Raw genomic sequence first — 19,745 nt, forward strand, 5'->3', positions numbered from 1 at the left:
AGAACTTTGTTTAATACTATTTATCAGGTGATCAAAGAGTCAGTATACATTTGAAAACTTAATAAAGCACGGAATATTGTAGATAGAGAGGTAAACATTGACACACATGCTTGGAATGACATTGGTTTTGTTAGAACAAAAGAAAAACAAAAGTGCACAAAATGTCCGAAAGATGGTGCTGGACAGCAAAACGTCAGTGACTGCGCATGACAATCGTTGTGCTTGGTCTCCCAGGTCCCCAGACCTCAGTAGGTGCGATTATTGGCTTTCGGGTTACCTGAAGTCGCATGTGTATCGTGATCGACCGACATGTCTTGGGATGCTGAAAGACAACATCCGACGCCAATGCCGTACCATAACTCCGGACATGGTTTACAGTGCTGTTCACAACATTATTCCTCGACTATAGCTATTGTTGAGGAACGATTGCGGACATATTGAGGATTTCCTTTAAAGAACGTTATCGTTGCTTTGTCTTACTTTGTTATGCTAATTACTGCTATTTTGACCAGATGAACGCCATCTGTCGGACATTTTTTGAAGTTTTGTATTTTTGGTTCTAATAAAACTCCATGTTTCTCCAAGCATGTGTGTCAATTGTTACCTCTCTATCTATATTATTCCGTGATTTATTCAGTTTTCAAATTTATACTGACTTTATGATGAGCCTGTTCTTGAGATAACAAAATTTATGTGTTGATTTCGCGGCACACAGTGATTTGAAAAATGCTATACAAAATAATTTGTAATTTTATTACTTTCTTAATTTCGAATTACGATTACCACTCATTTCATTTTTCAACACATATACATAGGTTTCCCACTTTTCTATGGAAAAGTTTCACAAAGCTGAAAAATATGCATACATTTTGTAATTATCAGAAAAATAAAAGGTATAAAGTATATATACACATCGAAAAAAGTTCTGCATCACCACGGTTCGCAGAACTCCTGACGATAGACGTTGGCTGTGGATATTGTATCACAGATACAGTCCCTTTGACTATTCAGACACGTCAATAAACCAGCCAAAAGATGTAAGCAACCACGCATGTGCAACGCCTACTAGACGGAGGGGCTCCGACAGCAGATCAGTTCCAGTCATTCCACAAGCAAGGAGGTACACGGCTCGCGTTGTCTGTAGTTCAACAATGCCTAGACAGTCTATGTCGCGGTTCGATCGAGTGCTCATTGTTACGTTGAGCCGGGAAGGTCTCTCAACAAGGGAAGTGTCCAGGCGACTCAAAGTGAACGAAAGCGATGTTGCTAGGACATGGAGGAGATACAGAGAGACAGGAACATTCGATGGCATGCCTCACTCAGGCCGCCCAAGGTCTACTACTGCAGAGGATGACCGCTACCTACGGATTATGGCTCGGAGAAACCCTGATAGCAATGTCATCATGTTGAATAACGCTTTTCGTGCAGCCACAGTACGTCGTGTTACGACTCAATCTGTGCGCTATAGGTTGCATGATGCGCAACTTCCTTCCGACGTCCATGGCGTGGTCCATGTTTGGAATCATTACACCATGTTGCGTGGTACACATGGGCCCAACAACATGGCAAATCGACCGCTAAAGATTCGCAATACGTATTCTTCACTGATGAGAGTCATATAAGGCTTCAACCAGACTATCGTCGGTTGAATCCAGCCAGGCTAGGCGCCTTAGACACACTGTACAGCGAGTGCAGCAAGGTGGAGTTTCCCTGCTGGTTTGGGGTGGCGTTGTCTGTGGCCGACGTATGCCGCTGGTGGTCATGGAAGGCGCCGTCACGGCTGTATAATAAGTGAATGCCATCCTCCGACCGATAGTGCAACCATATCGGCAGTGTATGATTGAGGCATTCCTCTTCATGGACGACAATTCGCTTCCCCATCGTGCGCATCTTGTGAATGAGTTCCTTCATCATAACGACATCGCTCGACTAGAGTGGCCAGCATATTCTCCAAACATCAACCCTATCGAACATGCGTGGGATAGATTGAAAAGGGGTGTTTATGGACGACGTGACCCAGAATCACTGAGTGATCTACGCCGAATCGCCGTTGAGGTGTAAAACAACCTGGAACTTCAGTCATCATCATCATCATTTAAGACTGATTATTCCTTTCAGCGTTCAGTCTGGAGCATAGCCCCCTTATACAGTTCCTCCATGATCCCCTATTCAGTGCTAACATTGGTGCCTCTTCTGATGTTAAACCTATTACTTCAAAATCATTCTTAACCGAATCCAGGTACATTCTCTTCGGTCTGCCCCGACTTCTCCTACCCTCTACTGCTGAATCCATGAGTCTCTTGGGTAACCTTGCTTCTCTCATGCGTGTAACATGACCCCATCATCTAAGCCTGTTCGCCCTGACTGCTACATCTATAGAGTTCATTCCCAGTTTTTCTTTGATTTCCTCATTGTGGACACCCTCCTGCCATTGTTCCCATCTACTAGTACCTGCAATCATCCTAGCTACTTTCATATCCGTAACCTCAACCTTGTTGATAAGGTAACCTGAATCCACCCAGCTTTCGCTCCCATACAACAAAGTTGGTCGAAAGACTGAACGGTGCACAGATAACTTAGTCTTGGTACTGACTTCCTTCTTGCAGAAGAGAGTAGATCGTAGCTGAGCGCTCACTGCATTAGCTTTGCTACACCTCGCTTCCAGTTCTTTCACTATGTTGCCATCCTGTGAGAATATGCATCCTAAGTACTTGAAACCGTCTACCTGTTCTAACTTTGTTCCTCCTATTTGGCACTCAATCCGTTTATATTTCTTTCCCACTGACATTACTTTCGTTTTGGAGATGCTAATCTTCATACCATAGTCCTTACATTTCTGATCTAGCTCTGAAATATTACTTTGCAAACTTTCAATCGAATCTGCCATCACAACTAAGTCATCCGCATATGCAAGACTGCTTATTTTGTGTTCACATATCTTAATCTCACCCAGCCAGTCTATTGTTTTCAACGTATGATCCATAAATAATATGAACAACAGTGGAGACAGGTTGCAGCCTTGTCTTACCCCTGAAACTACTCTGAACCATGTGCCGAGATGAATTTGTGGTTGGTATGCTACGACAAATACAGACATGCATCAACGCAAGAAGACGTTTTCCTGGGTATTAGAGGTATCAGTGTGTACAACAGTCTGGACCACCACCTCTGAAGGTGGTACAACATACAATGTGTGGTTTTCATGAGCAATAAAAAGTGCGAAAATGATGTTTATATTGATCTCTATTCCACTTTTCTGTACAGGTTCCGGAACTCTCGGAACCGAGGTGATGCAAAAATCTTATATATATATATATATATATATATATATATATATATATATATATATATATATATATATATATATATATATTTGTGTGTGTGTGTGTGTTTTAATTAAACTAAACATTGTTTCTTTGTATTTTAAATGAAATGAAATGCGGAAAGTTACGAGTATTTTGCCCACACGTTCATATCCAACACTACGTCCTTTCCTTTTCTTTTGATACCCCAGAGGTATTTAACATCAATATTCTGGTGACATTGAGATGTGCAATGGAATTATTGACAACAAAGTAAGCACTTAAGATGTGTTTAAAATTACGTTTTATCATCACTTAATTATTCGAGTGATAAATAATAGTTAAAACACAAAATTTGTGGTGCTTTAATTTTTGCTTTAAATTTTGCCTGATATGTGGTTGCAATGGCGCAGCTACTCACAAACGTTCAATGTAGGATGTAGTTATCGTGTGGCAGCGAAAGTTGGTAGGTATTCCTACACGTAATAAAGAACCAATTTACGCTGGGATAAAATTAACTCAGATTTTGGCCAACATGAGCAAATGTAGCGCTATGAATGCAAGGAAGACGTACAGAAATGTTTCTATATGTAATGGACTAGAAATGAGACGTGGGCAAACAAGGTCAAACAAATGAGAAAGGCATAATTTTGACTTTCATATTAACTGCCGCTTGCACAATTTATTCAACATAGCTTCGGATACGTCGACAAGGTTTGCACTTAGTGGCCAATATTGGAACTAATTTTTTGCCAGCGTTCATTGGTTCCCCATCGACGCGTAAGCATATACCCAATTGCGTTGCGTACGATACTTACAACCCAAACTGAATCGCCCTCAGTAGCTGCCCCTTTATTATAACCACCCGCTACTTCAAAAAGACCAGCGTTCACCCCAGGTTGATATTTATCATAAAAACTTTCAAAGCAACAAAATTTGGATCAACACGAGCGAAGTGGAAAGACACATATGCCACAGTCACATTTATTTTTTGTGCTAAAATCTTTAGAATCAGTAGCCTAGTAGATTTGTCGAGATCCTTTCTCTAGATGGTACCACGTTGGAATGAACACATTGAGCCTTCCTCATGCAATGGGCTGTTTGTCTAGGAATTCGGAATGCTGCCACGTTTATCAAAAGTTACTTCACCAAAGCGTATGCTACACCCTAACGCATAATTTTAATCACAGGAAGGGATTTCATTTCGACGATTACCAAAGTTCCCTCTTTTCGCGGCAGGCGAAGGGAAATAGCAAGTAGAAGCGCAGCAATTAAAATGCGCCCCTTGATTAATTATAATTTCTGGTCCCAGTTGTCCAGAGAATGCTTCAATTTGAGTCTTTTTCCGTAAACTTAACGCAGGTACGCGAAGAATTTAGCAACGTCAACGAAGTAGCTTCTCTTAATTATAATCACACTACAAATTGATTTTCATAAGTGTCTTCGCACGTTACTTGCGGTGATTCGAATCTTTATGTATATAATGCGTTTATGATAGATATGATGCTGGGGAATGTACCGGTTCTATTGACATACACTCCTGGAAATGGAAAAAAGAACACATTGACACCGGTGTGTCAGACCCACCATACTTGCTCCGGACACTGCGAGAGGGCTGTACAAGCAATGATCACACGCACGGCACAGCGGACACACCAGGAACCGCGGTGTTGGCCGTCGAATGGCGCTAGCTGCGCAGCATTTGTGCACCGCCGCCGTCAGTGTCAGCCAGTTTGCCGTGGCATACGGAGCTCCATCGCAGTCTTTAACACTGGTAGCATGCCGCGACAGCGTGGACGTGAACCGTATGTGCAGTTGACGGACTTTGAGCGAGGGCGTATAGTGGGCATACGGGAGGCCGAGTGGACGTACCGCCGAATTGCACAACACGTGGGGCGTGAGGTCTCCACAGTACATCGATGTTGTCGCCAGTGGTCGGCGGAAGGTGCACGTGCCCGTCGACCTGGGACCGGACCGCAGCGACGCATGGATGCACGCCAAGACCGTAGGATCCTACGCAGTGCCGTAGGGGACTGCACCGCCACTTCCCAGCAAATTAGGGACACTGTTGCTCCTGGGGTATCGGCGAGGACCATTCGCAACCGTCTCCATGAAGCTGGGCTACGGTCCTGCACACCGTTAGGCCGTCTTCCGCTCACGCCCCAACATCGTGCAGCCCGCCTCCAGTGGTGTCGCGACAGGCGTGAATGGAGGGACGAATGGAGACGTGTCGTCTTCAGCGATGAGAGTCGCTTCTGCCTTGGTGCCAATGATGGTCGTATGCGTGTTTGGCGCCGTGCAGGTGAGCGCCACAATCAGGACTGCATACGACCGAGGCACACAGGGACAACACCCGGTATCATGGTGTGGGGAGCGATCTCCTACACTGGCCGTACACCACTGGTGATCGTCGAGGGGACACTGAATAGTGCACGGTACATCCAAACCGTCATCGAACCCATCGTTCTACCATTCCTAGACCGGCAAGGGAACTTGCTGTTCCAACAGGACAATGCACGTCCGCATGTATCCCGTGCCACCCAACGTGCTCTAGAAGGTGTAAGTCAACTACCCTGGCCAGCAAGATCTCCGGATCTGTCCCCCATTGAGCATGTTTGGGACTGGATGAAGCGTCGTCTCACGCGGTCTGCACGTCCAGCACGAACGCTGGTCCAACTGAGGCGCCAGGTGGAAATGGCATGGCAAGCCGTTCCACAGGACTACATCCAGCATCTCTACGATCGTCTCCATGGGAGAATAGCAGCCTGCATTGCTGCGAAAGGTGGATATACACTGTACTAGTGCCGACATTGTGCATGCTCTGTTGCCTGTGTCCATGTGCCTGTGGTTCTATCAGTGTGATCATGTGATGTATCTGACCCCAGGAATGTGTCAATAAAGTTTCCCCTTCCTGGGACAATGAATTCACGGTGTTCTTATTTCAATTTCCAGGAGTGTATAAAGTCTTGTATCTGCATCTATTCATTAACAAGAAATTAACCTTTAAACAGTGTGCTTCCTTTAGAAGCTTGCTCTTTGTTATACACTCATGTGCCAAATTACTGTCATTACTCTGGAGTCACAGTTAAAACCTGAAAGTACTTTGTATTCATTTCCCGCACTTTACGGCTATGTTCACCTGCTTTATCTGTGATTGATATTGTCAGTTTTTTACCGTTTATATTGTGTTAAGTGATTCTCTTATTACTTATCACATTTAAAGACTCACGTGTGGTAAACTTCAAAAAAATTTATAAGTATTAATTACCATTCTCGACGTGGATTCTGTTAATTGCTTTATGGGTAATTTCTTATTCATTCCGTCAGTTTCAAAATGCCGCTGATACAAATAAGTTAAATATAGTTGAAAGTCAATTTGTTTCCGCTTCAGCACCATACTGCCCCCAGCTTCATGGTCCGGACCATTCCAGAGCGTTCTATAAATTGTTCCATGTATACATTTAAATGTGCAAAGATTCCTTTTTTGTCGCGATCTATTGTTTGATACATCTTACACCCAAGACAGTTAAAACTGGATACCTGCTTCGATGTTTTGCTCCTAGCTCAGTTTTTGATGTTATCATGTTTTCCACCAGAAATTCCATTGACTTTAATTGATGAGAAGATAAAATCAACCCATTCTCGTCTGCCGTATTTTTGAGATGTATAGCCCTCTTTAAATTACTATTACTATTTTATTATTATGCTACAATTGAAAATATTTGCTATTTCAAAAACGAAATCATCCGCATAGATAATCAAACAGTGCCGAGGAGTGGCATTAACCTTGTCTAACACATTTGTTTGTTTTTGTGGTGCTCTTAATTGCTTCCGTGAGGCGAAAAGCACGATAGTTTTTTGAGTTAGATATCTTCTCACTTTCTGGTAACCCATTTCCGATCAAAATTTCCTATATCACGTCTCTATGCCAGATGTCAAATATCATTAGAAAATCGATGAATGCAATGTAAGTATCCGAAATTAAATTCCCTTCTTGTTTCAGTCACTTCTTTCACTATAATAAGTGTACGTGCATAACTCTTACAAGAGAGTATTAACAAGACGGCAGTGGGTAAAAACTGCTTTTTGCAGTCAGTATTTTCTTTTTTGTGACTAGCTGCACCAGGAAAAGAAGCCAGAAGACGTTAAGTGGAAGTAAATAATATTTAATAGAGATACTCATTTGTTACCGAAACTTCCGTTTCGAATGTGGCTGCCAGAGGCTACAAGAACCAGTGTATGCTTGTGAGTTTCCTTTCACGACATGTATTTGAGGGATGTTTAGACGGGATGAAATGAGGTCGTTGATACATCCGCCATCGTCTCTCACCGGGGAACAAAGCTACTGCTTGAGCACGTCATTCTATTTCTTGATCTTTACAGTCTCAAATGTGATCGACAGCTGCAACAAAGCGGTGCCCCATAACATTGCTACTTATGTCACGGTGACGTGGTTAACACTTTGTGAGCGTCAAGCCATATCACCTAACCAACTGAAAAATGGTTCAAGTGCCTCTAAGCACTATGGGACTCAACATCTGATGTCATCAGTCCCCTAGACTTGGAAACTACTTAAGCGTAACTAACCTAAGGACATCACACACATCCATGCCCTAGGCAGGAATACCAACCTGGGACCGTAGCAGAAGCGCGGTTCCGGACTGAAGCGCCTAGAACTGTTCATCCACAGTGGCAGGCTAACTAACTGACTTTTTGATTCGTTGAATGAGTTGTGGCATCTTAGGACAAACTCTGATCAATATCCTAGAGGTGGCGGCGTTTGAGCGGTCACTGATCACGATATCCTCTCTCAGTAGTCTGATTTCAGGTAACCTGTTGCTTCTGTGAGAGTCGTTATTATCTTACTACTGTTTCATGTATCAACTGTCTTAAAATGTTCATATTTTTAACTGGATTTCTTCTCATGTTCCCATTGTGTGTATTCTTCGATGTACGCCTTTATCCACAATCATAAGTGTGTTGTTGGGATGCTCAGCTATCTTTAACACGCTCTTATTATTTTCGTCACTACTACTCTCCTGCCAATTTTTTAAAATAACCACTGTTAAATTACCCTCTCATTATTTTCGCAAGAGGCTTTTTTTCGACGTTTTCCTGCTTTGTTGCGTTCGTTGGAGGAAGGCTCAGAATTTGAATTTCGCTACCAATAATCTGCGTATACAACGTTTCGGTCTTTTGTATGCTAAGAAGTGATCTGTAGGTCTAATACAGTAGCCAACCTATCATGACTGAATGACTCCTCGTAACATATACAAACAACGCAACTCTTTTTACATATGTTTCTCAACGACGATGATATCTTAATTTCTTTACCTTTCAGTATGCAATCTTCACTCTATCGTTTAAATGTGATATGGATTTGCAGCTCTTTCAAGTACTGAAACTTTTCTATACTATGAGGCAATCCAGTCTGGTTCTTTCGTCCAGGAACCGTCTGTGTCTTCTCAGATAACATGCTGATCTCGCACTTATCATGCCTATGGAAGACTACCGAAAATCTCTCTTTTTGTTGTGTGGCTACGGCCCTTCTCATACTAATTTAAAGTCATTATCCATTCTTCTTTCCCTCCCCACCCTCCCTCCATTTACCTTGGACCTTGCCGTTGATGGAGAGACTTGCGTGTTTCAGCGATGCAGATAGCAGTGCCATAGGTGCAACCACAACGGAGGGGTATCTGTTGAGAGACCAGACAACTGTTTGGTTCATGAAGAGGGGCAGCAGCCTTTCCAGTAGTTGCAGGGGCAACAGTCTGGATGATTGACTGATCTGGCCTCGTAACATTGACCAAAACGGCCTTGCTGTGCTGGTACTGCGAACGGCTGAAAGCAGGGGGAAACTACAGCCGTGATTTCTCCCGCGTGCATGCAGCTTTACAGTGAGGTTAAATTATGATGATGCCCTCTTGGGTAAAATATTACGGTGATAAAATAGCCCCCGTTTGGATCTCCGGGCGGCGATTACTCAGGAGGACGTCGTTATCAGGAGAAAGAAAACTGGCGTTCTACGTATCGGAGCGTGGAATGTCAGATCTACTATTATTCAAGGATGGAATAGCATGGAGAGCTGCATCAAACCAGTCTCTGGACTGAAGACCACAACAACAACGACAACATCCAGTCATCGGTCATAATAGTATGTTGTCCTAAATTTATTCCTTTGTGCATGCTTTCTTCTGTAAGTTTGAACTGCCCTTTTTTCTTCTAAAGGGCAGCTCAGAATTTCGTCTCGTTACCGTCTAACAAGCTTCGCTCACGTGTGTACAGTAAGAGTACGCAGTTTTGCTCGTGGCTCAATAGCGTGGCCTGAGCTCACTCCCCGGTATGTAGGCAGTGTGGTCTCCGCTCACCTCCTGTATACTGACAGATTGGTCTCAGCTCCACTTCTCCCCCTTCCCACCCCCTGTATGTTGGCAGAGTGGTCTCAGCTGAACACCCTGCATGTTGGCAGCATGGTCGCTACTCACCCCCTGTATGTTGGCAGCATCTCCAGAGAGGCGTGCACACAGCGCCCCTGTACTGTTGTTTTTGTCGTCGAAGTAGGCCACCTCCTGGCGCAACATCGCAGAGAACATCAGGCCTCGGAAGCGCATCGTCAGTTTCTCGCCGGCGATTCCGTACAGGTACGTCTAAAGCAGAGGAAACTGTGGCTACTTTGTTGAATGAAATTATTGCAGACTAAACTATCTGCCATGGAGGTGGCTGTCATTTAAACTTCAATAGTGATTAACAAAGGTAATGTTACAATTTATATAGCTATTTGCTCCATATTACAGACCTGGATGAACGTCATGAAGCCCATGATGACGCCGACGATGACGAAGAGCAGCGAGAAGTAGTCGGTATCCGCGCGAATCTTGTCAGGGTCGTCTTGTCCAAGAGTCTGCGAACAACATTTTTACTACTTTACTGATTTTCAGAGCCAATTGTAAACCTCAGAGAAGAGAAAAAGCAGTTTACAAAAGAGCAAAGAACTATTAATTTGTGTAAGTCTCTGAAAATAAGTAAACATTACAGAGAACAAAAATTGGAAAACATATTACAGTACAAAATAAATAAAGGACTCTGGCTACACACGAAATTTAGATCCGTTAAGCAGCAGGTATCTTAAAACAAGTTTCAGTTTTCCATGGAGTTCTATGTATTCAAGACAAAGTAACTAATGAAAAATATTATAATGTTATTAATGCTACCAGAAAAAGACACATTATATCATTGGATGTACTCCTTGTACCATCACCTCCGTAAATGCCTTTCTGTTCACTATCAAATTTATTTAATAAATACTCTTCAAAAAATAATAAAAATATTGCTTCCTCATCAAATACGGTAATAAATGATGTATAAAATTTTTTATGGAGGGGCTAGTCATGAAGATGTTGTACCAGCAAATAATTAACGAATATAGTTATTGGAATAGCAACTAAATATGTATGAAATTCCAAATAAACCTCGAATATATTGAGAAAATGGTACCTAAAGTGAAAATATATAGACATTATTATCCCCCACGGCTTACACTGTCCGATTTTTTCACAAAGATAGAACATACAGTTTGATCAAAAAGTCTGATTCCTTTTATGGCATACACATGATAATCTTGCAAACGGCAGTCAATCAAGTGAAAGAAGAAGATGTTATTGGAAAACAGTCATACGGAATTTGTTTCTTCAATACATCTCCTGTACCACCACCTGTTATAATTGCCATACTTGATTTGTAATTCGTCTTCACTTGACGTTATCATTTCTTCTTTCGTCTGTGTTCTCTGTCAGTTTTCTTCTGCAACACTAGTTCAGACAGCAACTTTGTACTTATTTTCATTAACTTTCGTCTACAGAGTTATTCAGCTATCTCATGTGCACTTGTATATCATCGTATGCATATATAATATTGTTTCTGTAACTATTGTGGGGGGATAAACTATATCTCACAAACCATCTGGCACACTAGTACAAGAACCGTATCAAGATTATTCAAGAATAGTGTGAACTGAGGTTATCTCGAAATACACTTCAAAAACTATATAATGATACTCGTTTTATCATTTAACTTGCAATCCTGCAAGTCTCCCGCGACTATAAGAAAATATACTCCCAATGTTTTACCTGCATACATCTCACATCTTCTCCCTAAGAAACAATAACCGACTCGCCGTACCTGGCAAGGACACACCTTCTGATATCTTTACCCACCCATTCATATTTAACATAACCCTCCTTCCTTCTACACACCAGTGCTTCTCTTTTATTCCGCTCAATTCCCTCCAGTTCAGGAAGCTTACAATGGATTCCTTTCCCGAAACTAACATATCCGCATTTTTCCCTGGTTCGAGAAAGTATTATCCACAGCATCATTCTCCATCCAACAAATATATAGTTAATACTCGTTGCTGTCCCCATATAAATAATCTCATTCCCTTTCCACTGGCCCGTGTCACATCTATGGCATCAACATCACATAACTTTAAACTGATACGAAAAATCGTCATCTGTAATTATGCGAGAGTTGTGGAAAAAGAAAGTTCCGATCGGTTGCGAAGTGGAAACCACAATAAACAGTTGTTGAAGCTTTGAAAATTTGCACTTGGTAAGTCTGAAACTAACATATCCCCATTTTCCCTACTTTAAGAAAATATCATCTACAGCACCATTCTCCATCCAACAAATCCATAGTTAGTACACATAGCTGTCCCTACATGAATAATTTCATTCGCTTTACACCCACACGTGACACATCTATGGTGTTAGCATCAAATAACGTTAAAATAGTGTGAAAAACCTTGATCTGTAAATTACGAGGTATGTTCAAAACGAAGTTCTGTTATACGAAGCTAAATCACAAATGGCAGTGGTTCACAGGTTACTTTGGTTTTTCCAGCCATTTTAGTAAATTTTGATACGCCACTTTCGTCAAGATGTAAGAGGTTCAGTGCTCTTCACTTAGTCTATTTTTACTTTCTCATGGCAAAATCTTTGACGAGATAAAAGCGACAAAGGTTGCCGTTTATGGTTACTTTTCGCCATCGATGACGGTAAACTTTCGGAGGGTGAATTTGAACGTGTTTTTAAGCAACGAAGACAGCTCATGTTATTTACCAGGCTGGTTCGCAACAGTTTATTTTGCTCCCAGCTCGCAGAATTGCTGCTCAGCGCATTTTTATGTGACGAGGAAGTCGTCATCGACACAAAGGCTTATTTTATTGGCTACAGTTGCTTCTAAGGACTCAAAGTCTGGTCAGCACCTGAGAAAAAGTAAACATTACCGGAAGGCCGCTAGGTTGACAAAACTTGTTATTCGTATGTGCACAGCCCAATTTAGATGTTTTAGGACAATCTGTAGTGTTACGAGGGATCCAAAGGAAGAGAACGACTCACCCCAATGAGATCACCGAAGAGCACGGAGAAGAGCGGCATGGCGAAGCCGCTGACGACGGAGGCGACCGTCGCGATGACGAGCAGCAGCCACTCTGGCCGGTTGACGCGCAGGATCTTGAGGATGCTGGCCGTCTTGACGGTGCCCTCCTGGTAGTGCTGCGCCATGAGCCGCTGGCCCTCCGTCAGTTCTTCGTCGTCGTCGATGGCTGACGAGGCATTGCTGCGTACGCTGATCATCCGCTCAGCCTTCATGTGTTCCTTGCCTGCAAACGCACGTTTCAGTTAGGTTCCGCTAGGTCTACTTTCTTGCCCCAAACCAGGTGCCAACATTCTGTATGAATGGCAGTTTAACATTTTTCTAAAGTCAAGGCCAGAAATAGTTGAGCGTGTATCGGCTTAGAACATCCCACCAATACGGAGAGTCAACTTACTTTACGCATATAACGTAAAAGGTCCAATGAACTTGCGTATATCATCGTACCTAGGCCTCCCATACTTCGAGAACGTGGAATTTCTCGCGAAAGCATTCTCCCACCAAAGCCACTTCCAACAAACACGACGACGGAGACTAGCACAGCAATCTACGATGTTACGTGGAACCTCCACCCTGCCTCCCCCCCCCCCTCCCCCGTGACATTCCCGTTTCCCGCCGCTGTACAGTTCCACATTGTATACACTGATAAGCCAAAAAATAATGACCACTGCCCACCGCGCGGTTGGATATCGCCTGGTGGCGTTGCGGGAACGTGACGCGATAGAGAAAGTATGTGAGCGGAGCAGAGACGAATGGGTAATCATTGTAGCTACAATGTGGGCCTATGAACTGGTATCTCGAAAACGGCGAAGCTTGTCAAATGATCACGTGCAACTGTCATGGTAGAACAACAGTGAAACTTCGACTAAGCCATAAATGTGAGACCTGAGTTTCCCCTGGCGTATACAACTTTCAAATAACTACCGGGAATTCAGCCAGGTAACACTTTCAGAGACCACCGATATTTCGGCGGGAGAACACCACGCCATTTTCAAGGCAAACTGCAACGGACAGGCGGCGTACATGCAAATCCGAAACCTCGTTTCTCGGACTGAAGCAGGCAAGATAACACACACACTGAACACTAGGGGCACTTTGGTGCTGAATTAACTAATCTCTATCAGCATGTGTTGACATCCACTTACTTATTATTTAAAGACGAATATTACGAGCAGACAGATGGAGTTGCGATGGGTAGTCCGTTGTCTCCTGTGCTCGCAAATTTGTTTATGGAAGACTTCGAGGAACGTGCACTGGAGTCGGCGCCTTTGAAACCCGCCTGTTTCTTTACATACGTTGAGGATACCTTCGTTGTTTGGCCTCATGGTAGGGAGAATTTGAATGTCTATCTAGAACATATGAACTCGATCCACCAGAACTTTCATTTTACGATAGAGGAAGAGGATGGTTGCCTTCCCTTTCTTGATGTGTTGCTTAGGAGGAAGGATGGTGGATCATTGGGATATGCAGTCTACAGGAAACATACTCACACCGACTTGTACTTACAGGCTAATAGCTGTCACCATCCGGCTCAGCGTGAAGGGGCACTTCGTACCTTGGTACACAGGGAACGTGTCGTTTCTGACGCCGAGACTTTGCCAGCTGAGGTGTCCCGTATTGAAGTTACATTTCGTTATAATGGTTATAGTGATAGACAGATAGAACGTGCGTTGCGCTAACGACCAACTGTACATCGGGTGATTGATGATAATTCTGAGTCAACACCTAAGTCTACTGCCTTTTTGCCTTACATAGGAAACACGTTCAAAAGATCGGTCATATTTTACGGAAATACGATGTGAAATGTGTTTTCCGACCTCCATCTAAAATTAGAGCACTTTCGAGTTCCGTTAAGGATGACCTTGGACTGCTTAAGGCGGGTGTATATCGTATTCCTTGTAGCTGAGTCATGGCATGCATTGGTCAAACTATCAGGACCGTGGAGGACCAATGTACTGAGCATAAACGGCACATACGATTACAGCAGCCAAGTAGATCTGCTATTGCCGAACATTGCTTGGATACTGGTCACCCCATGTTATATAATAACACCGAGATATTGGCATGCACGTCCAGCTATTGGCACAGTGTTATTAGCGAGGCAGTTGAGATAAAATTAGGAACAACCGCGTTAACAGGGATGGAGGTTTCTGTTTAAACTTTGTTTTCAAAAAACAGAGGGACAGAGTAAATCTACCTCACCTGCAAATTAATAATCTCACTATCGATAGCTCTGACTTTGGTCATCTTTGGTGGCACTAGTGTTCAGTGGGTGTGTTATCTTTCCTGCTTCCGCCCGAGAACTGACGTTTTAAATTTGCATGTACGCCGCCTGTCCGTTGCAGTTAGCCTTGCAAATGGCGGGGTGTTCTCCCGCGGAAATATCGGCGGTCGCTGAAAGTGTTACCTGTCTGAATTCCCAGAAGTTGTTTGAAAGGCCATAAATGACTGGACATTCACCAGTTTTCACAGGACGTGGGGTTTCGTGGGTTGTCTGCTGTGTGAGGTCGGATAGATGGCGATGTGTAGCACCTCTGGCGAAAGAGCATAATGCTGGTCCACGCATAAATGTTTCGGAGGACACCGTTCATCGTACTGTGTTGAACATGGGGCTCTGCCGCTGTCGACTCCCACGTGTTCATATGCTGATACAATGGCATCGTCAGTTACGGATGCAATTGTCACGGGATCATCGAGACTAGACATTAGATCAGTGGAGACGTATCTGTTCGTCGGATGAATCACGTTTTTGCTACACGAGGTCAATGGACGTCTCCGCAAACGTCGTCATACAGGCGAACGACGGGTCGAAACGTGCATCGCGCCACGAGCGCAGGCCGGTGGGAACAGCGTTATGCTGTTGGGGGACATCTGGTGCCATGTACGTCGACACACCTGAGAAAAACTGTCGCAACCGTGATACGCAGAAATGATGTTGTATTGCGTTCCAAAGATAACACAACAATTTATTAAGCAGGTGCTCATGATGTTTTGGCTCGTCAGTGTATATATGTGCTACTTGGAAAAACATACGTCTTCAGCAGCTTTAAAAGTGAGATTATAGTGGGTAGGGGTTAATGCATATAAGCAGGAAAAACAATACTCTAATGCTCGTGTACGCTGCGTAACACAGTCACATCGCTTAAATACCTAGAGCAACTGTTGCAGACCTACATGTAATGGGGCGAGGTGGTTAAGGGCACTTCAAGGGAGGCGAATGGCCACATCCCTAAAGAAGACCGCATAGGGGCAGGACAATGTTGTACTTTGGAAAATACTTTTACATTGGAAAAAATATTGAATCCTTGGAGTAATTTTTATAATTTCAGGTAAGGACTACAGCGTACGTGAAGTTAATACGGTTATTTAAAAATGGAATAAGAGAATATATTGAAGTTCTGTTATGGGCCAGCCAGATGCGAAATTTTATTTGGGTTCCAAGGTACAACACTCTCACTACTGCTTCAGCGTTTGGGATCCCCACCAGTTGGGATTAAGGAAAGTCACAGAAGCAATTCAGAGGAAGATAGTATTTTTTTCCGAAACATTGCCAGAAAAGTTTAGAGAAAGACCACTGGTAACAGCCTGGAGGACCAGCCACCTGCTCAACGTACATTCTGCAAAAGAATCACAAAGACAAGATTATATGACATGACTGTTTGTACGGGGACATACAGATAGTTACTTTCCCACGCTCAGTTTGCAAGTGAAACAGGAAAGGGAATGTCTGGCTGTAATGGAAGGTATCCTCCACAGTGCACCGTCTCGTAGCCTAAAGAATACGTACGTAGATGCAGATACACTGAAGGGCCAAAGAAACTGGTATAACTGCCTAATATCGTGTAGGACCCACGCAAGCACCCAGAAGTGCCGCAACAAGACGTGTCATGGACTCGACTAGTGTCTGGAGTTGTTCTAGAGGGAACTGACACAATGAATGCTCTAGGACTGTCGATAAATCCGTAAGAGTACGAGGGGGTGGAGATCTCTTCCGAACAGCACGTTGCAAGACATCTAATATATGGCTTTGGTGGCCAGCGGACGTGTTTAAACTCATAAAGTGTCCCTGGAGCCACTCGGTAGCAATTTAGTAAGTGTGGGATGTCGCATTGTCCTGCTCGAATTGCCCAAGTCCGTCGGAATGCACAATGGACATTAATGGATGCAGGTGATCAGACAGGATGCTTACGTACGTGTCACCTCTTAGAGTCGTATCTAGACGTATCAGGGGTCCCGTATCACTCCAACTGCACACGCCGCACACCAATGCTGAGCCTCCATCAGCTTGAACAATGCCTTGCTGGCAAGCAGGATCCATGGATTCATGAGGTTGTCTCCATACCCGTACACGTCCATCCGCTCGACACAATTTGACACGACACTCGTCCGACCAGGCAACATGTTTCCAGTCATCAACAGTCCCATTTCGGTGCTGACGGGCACAGCCGAGGCGTGAAGCTTTCCGTCGTGCAGTCATCAAGTGATCAAGAGTGTGCCTTCGCTCCGACAGCCCATATCGATGATATTTCGCACGCTGATTTACTGATGGCCCAGCATTGAAATCTGCAGCAATTTGTGAAAGGGTTGGACTTCTGTCACGTGGAACGATTATCTTCAGTCGTCGGTGGTCCCGTTTTTGCAGGATCCTTCTTCCGGCCGCAGCTATGTCTGGGATTTCATGTTTTACCCGATTATTGATATTTGCGGTACACTCGCGAAATGGTCGTACGGGAAAATCCCCGATTCCGTAGCTAACTCGGAGAAGCTGTCCAATCGCTCGTGCGCCGACTATATCTTCGCGTTGTAACTCACTTAAATCCTGACAACCTGCCATTGTAGCAACAGTAACCGATCTACCAACTACATCAGACACTTGTTGTCTTATGTACACTATGTGATCAAAAGTATCCTAACACCCCCAAAAACATATGTTTCTCATATTAGGTGCACTGTGCTGCCACCTATTGCCAGGTACTCCATATCAGCGACCTCAGTAGTCATTAGACATCGTGAGAGAGCAGAATAGGGCACTCCACGGAACTCACGGACTTCGAACCTGTTCAGGTGCTTGGGTGTCACTTATGTGATACGTATGTACGCGAGATTTTCACACTCCTAAACATCCCTAGATCCAATGTTTCCGATGCGATAATGAAGTGGAAACGTGAAGAGACACGTACAGCACAAACGCGTACAGGTCGACCTCCTCTGCTGACTAACAGAGACCGCCGACATTTAAAGAGAGTTGTAATGTGTAATACGCAAATATCTCTCCAGACCATCACACAGGAATTCCAAACTGCTAACTATGACAGTTAGACGGGAGGTGAGAAAACTTGGATTTCATGGTCCAGCTGCTAGTCATAAGCCACACATCTCGGCGGTAAATGCCAACCGACGCCTTGCTTGGTTTAAGGAGCGTAAACATTGGACGACTGAAAGAAATGTGGTGTGGAGTGACGAACCACGGTACACAATGTGGCGATCCGACGAAAGTGTGTGAGTATGGCGAATTCCCGGTGAACATTTTCCAGCGTGTGTAGTGCCAAAAGTAAAATTCGGATGCGGTGGTGTTTTGGAGTGGTCGTGTTTTTCAAGGAGGGGGCTTGCACTCCTTGTTGTTTTGCGTGGCACTATCACAGCAGAGGCCTACAGTGATGTTTTAAGCACCTTCTTGCATCCTACTGTTGATGAGCAGTTTGGTAATGGCGATTGCATCTTTCAGCACGTTCGTTCGCCTGTTCATGACGTACGGCCTGTGGCGGAATGGTTACACGACAATAACATCCCTCTAATGGACTGGTCTGTACAGAGTCCTGACCTGAATCATATGGAATCCCTTCGGGAATTTTTGGAACGCCGACTGCTTGCTCGGCCTCACCGACTGACATCAATATCTCTCCTCAGTGCTTCACTCCGTGGAGAATCGGCTGCCATTCCTGAAGAAATCTTCCAGCTCCTGATTGAACGTAAGCCTGCGAAAGTGGAAGCTGTTATCAACACTACGGGTGGGCGATCATAATTTTGAATTCCACCATTACCGATGGAGGGCGTGACGAACTTGTAATTTTCAGCTAGGTGTCCTCATACTCACATAGTGTAGTCGCTGCCGACCGCAGTGCCGTATTCTGCCTGTTTACATATCTCTGTATTTGAATACTCATGTATATACCAGTTTCTTTGACGCTTGAGTGTATATACACACAGAAATGAATCAAACTAATATTGTGGTGATGGATAGCATTGCAGCTGACATTTAACCCCATGGGTATGGTAGTGACCGAAGAAGGAAATGATGTTTACAACACATCTCAGTTACGCTTGTATCAGTTTTAATCTGAGTTTGTCCAAATATAGTTTACTTGTAAATAATAGTCAGCACTGTAACTTTTAAGGCTTAGCTAGCACCGTAATTATGTGGGGTTGACGATTGAATATTTATGGGATGTAAGCATGACTGTCAACCAAGCTTCCATCAGATAAGCCACAGTATCTAAAAGAATACAGTCAAGATGAATAAGCAACAGGAAATAGTGTGATAGTAAATGTGAGATACTCATTGTTCCTCCGAGTTAGGATGCAGTCGGGACGTTCAGTTTTCACTAATGTCTGTGTATATCTAACGAAAATCCAAGACCATATGGCGATCGAGTAATTATCTGCTTTCGATCGCCATACAATAACACGCCTCTCGGGTCGCTTAAAGTAAATAAGGACCTCACGTGAGAGGTGAGACATCGTCATTTGGAATGAGGTTTATGGCTTTGCGTGGTTGGGGTTTAATATCCCGCCGAGTACGAAATAGCTATAGACGGATCAGTGACATGTTGTTGTTGTGGTCTTCAGTCCTGAGACTGGTTTGATGCAGCTCTCCATGCTAGTCTATCCCGTGCAAACTTCTTCATCTCCCAGTACCTACCGCAACCTACATCCTTCTGAAGTTTCTATTCTCTTCTTGTCCAAACTATTTATCGTCCATGTTTCACTTCCATACATGGCTACACTCCATACAAA

The 19,745-nt window shown here is 43.8% G+C and overlaps 1 protein-coding gene across 2 annotated transcripts in view; it reads right to left on the reverse strand.

The window, feature by feature from the left end:
* LOC126095086 (ATP-dependent translocase ABCB1-like) overlaps positions 1-19,745 on the reverse strand; it is a 146,067-nt gene that overhangs the window by 39,322 nt on the left and 87,000 nt on the right. For both annotated transcript variants that reach the window (XM_049909771.1, XM_049909770.1), the window contains 3 exons: positions 12,698-12,960; positions 10,099-10,203; positions 9,788-9,949 (listed from right to left, as the gene is read on the reverse strand). In XM_049909771.1, the coding sequence (XP_049765728.1) occupies positions 9,788-9,949; positions 10,099-10,203; positions 12,698-12,960 (530 nt within the window). The remainder of the gene's footprint in view (positions 1-9,787; positions 9,950-10,098; positions 10,204-12,697; positions 12,961-19,745) is intronic.

This window comes from Schistocerca cancellata, chromosome 8 (genome assembly GCF_023864275.1).
Source record: "Schistocerca cancellata isolate TAMUIC-IGC-003103 chromosome 8, iqSchCanc2.1, whole genome shotgun sequence".
Lineage (NCBI taxonomy): Eukaryota > Metazoa > Arthropoda > Insecta > Orthoptera > Acrididae > Schistocerca > Schistocerca cancellata.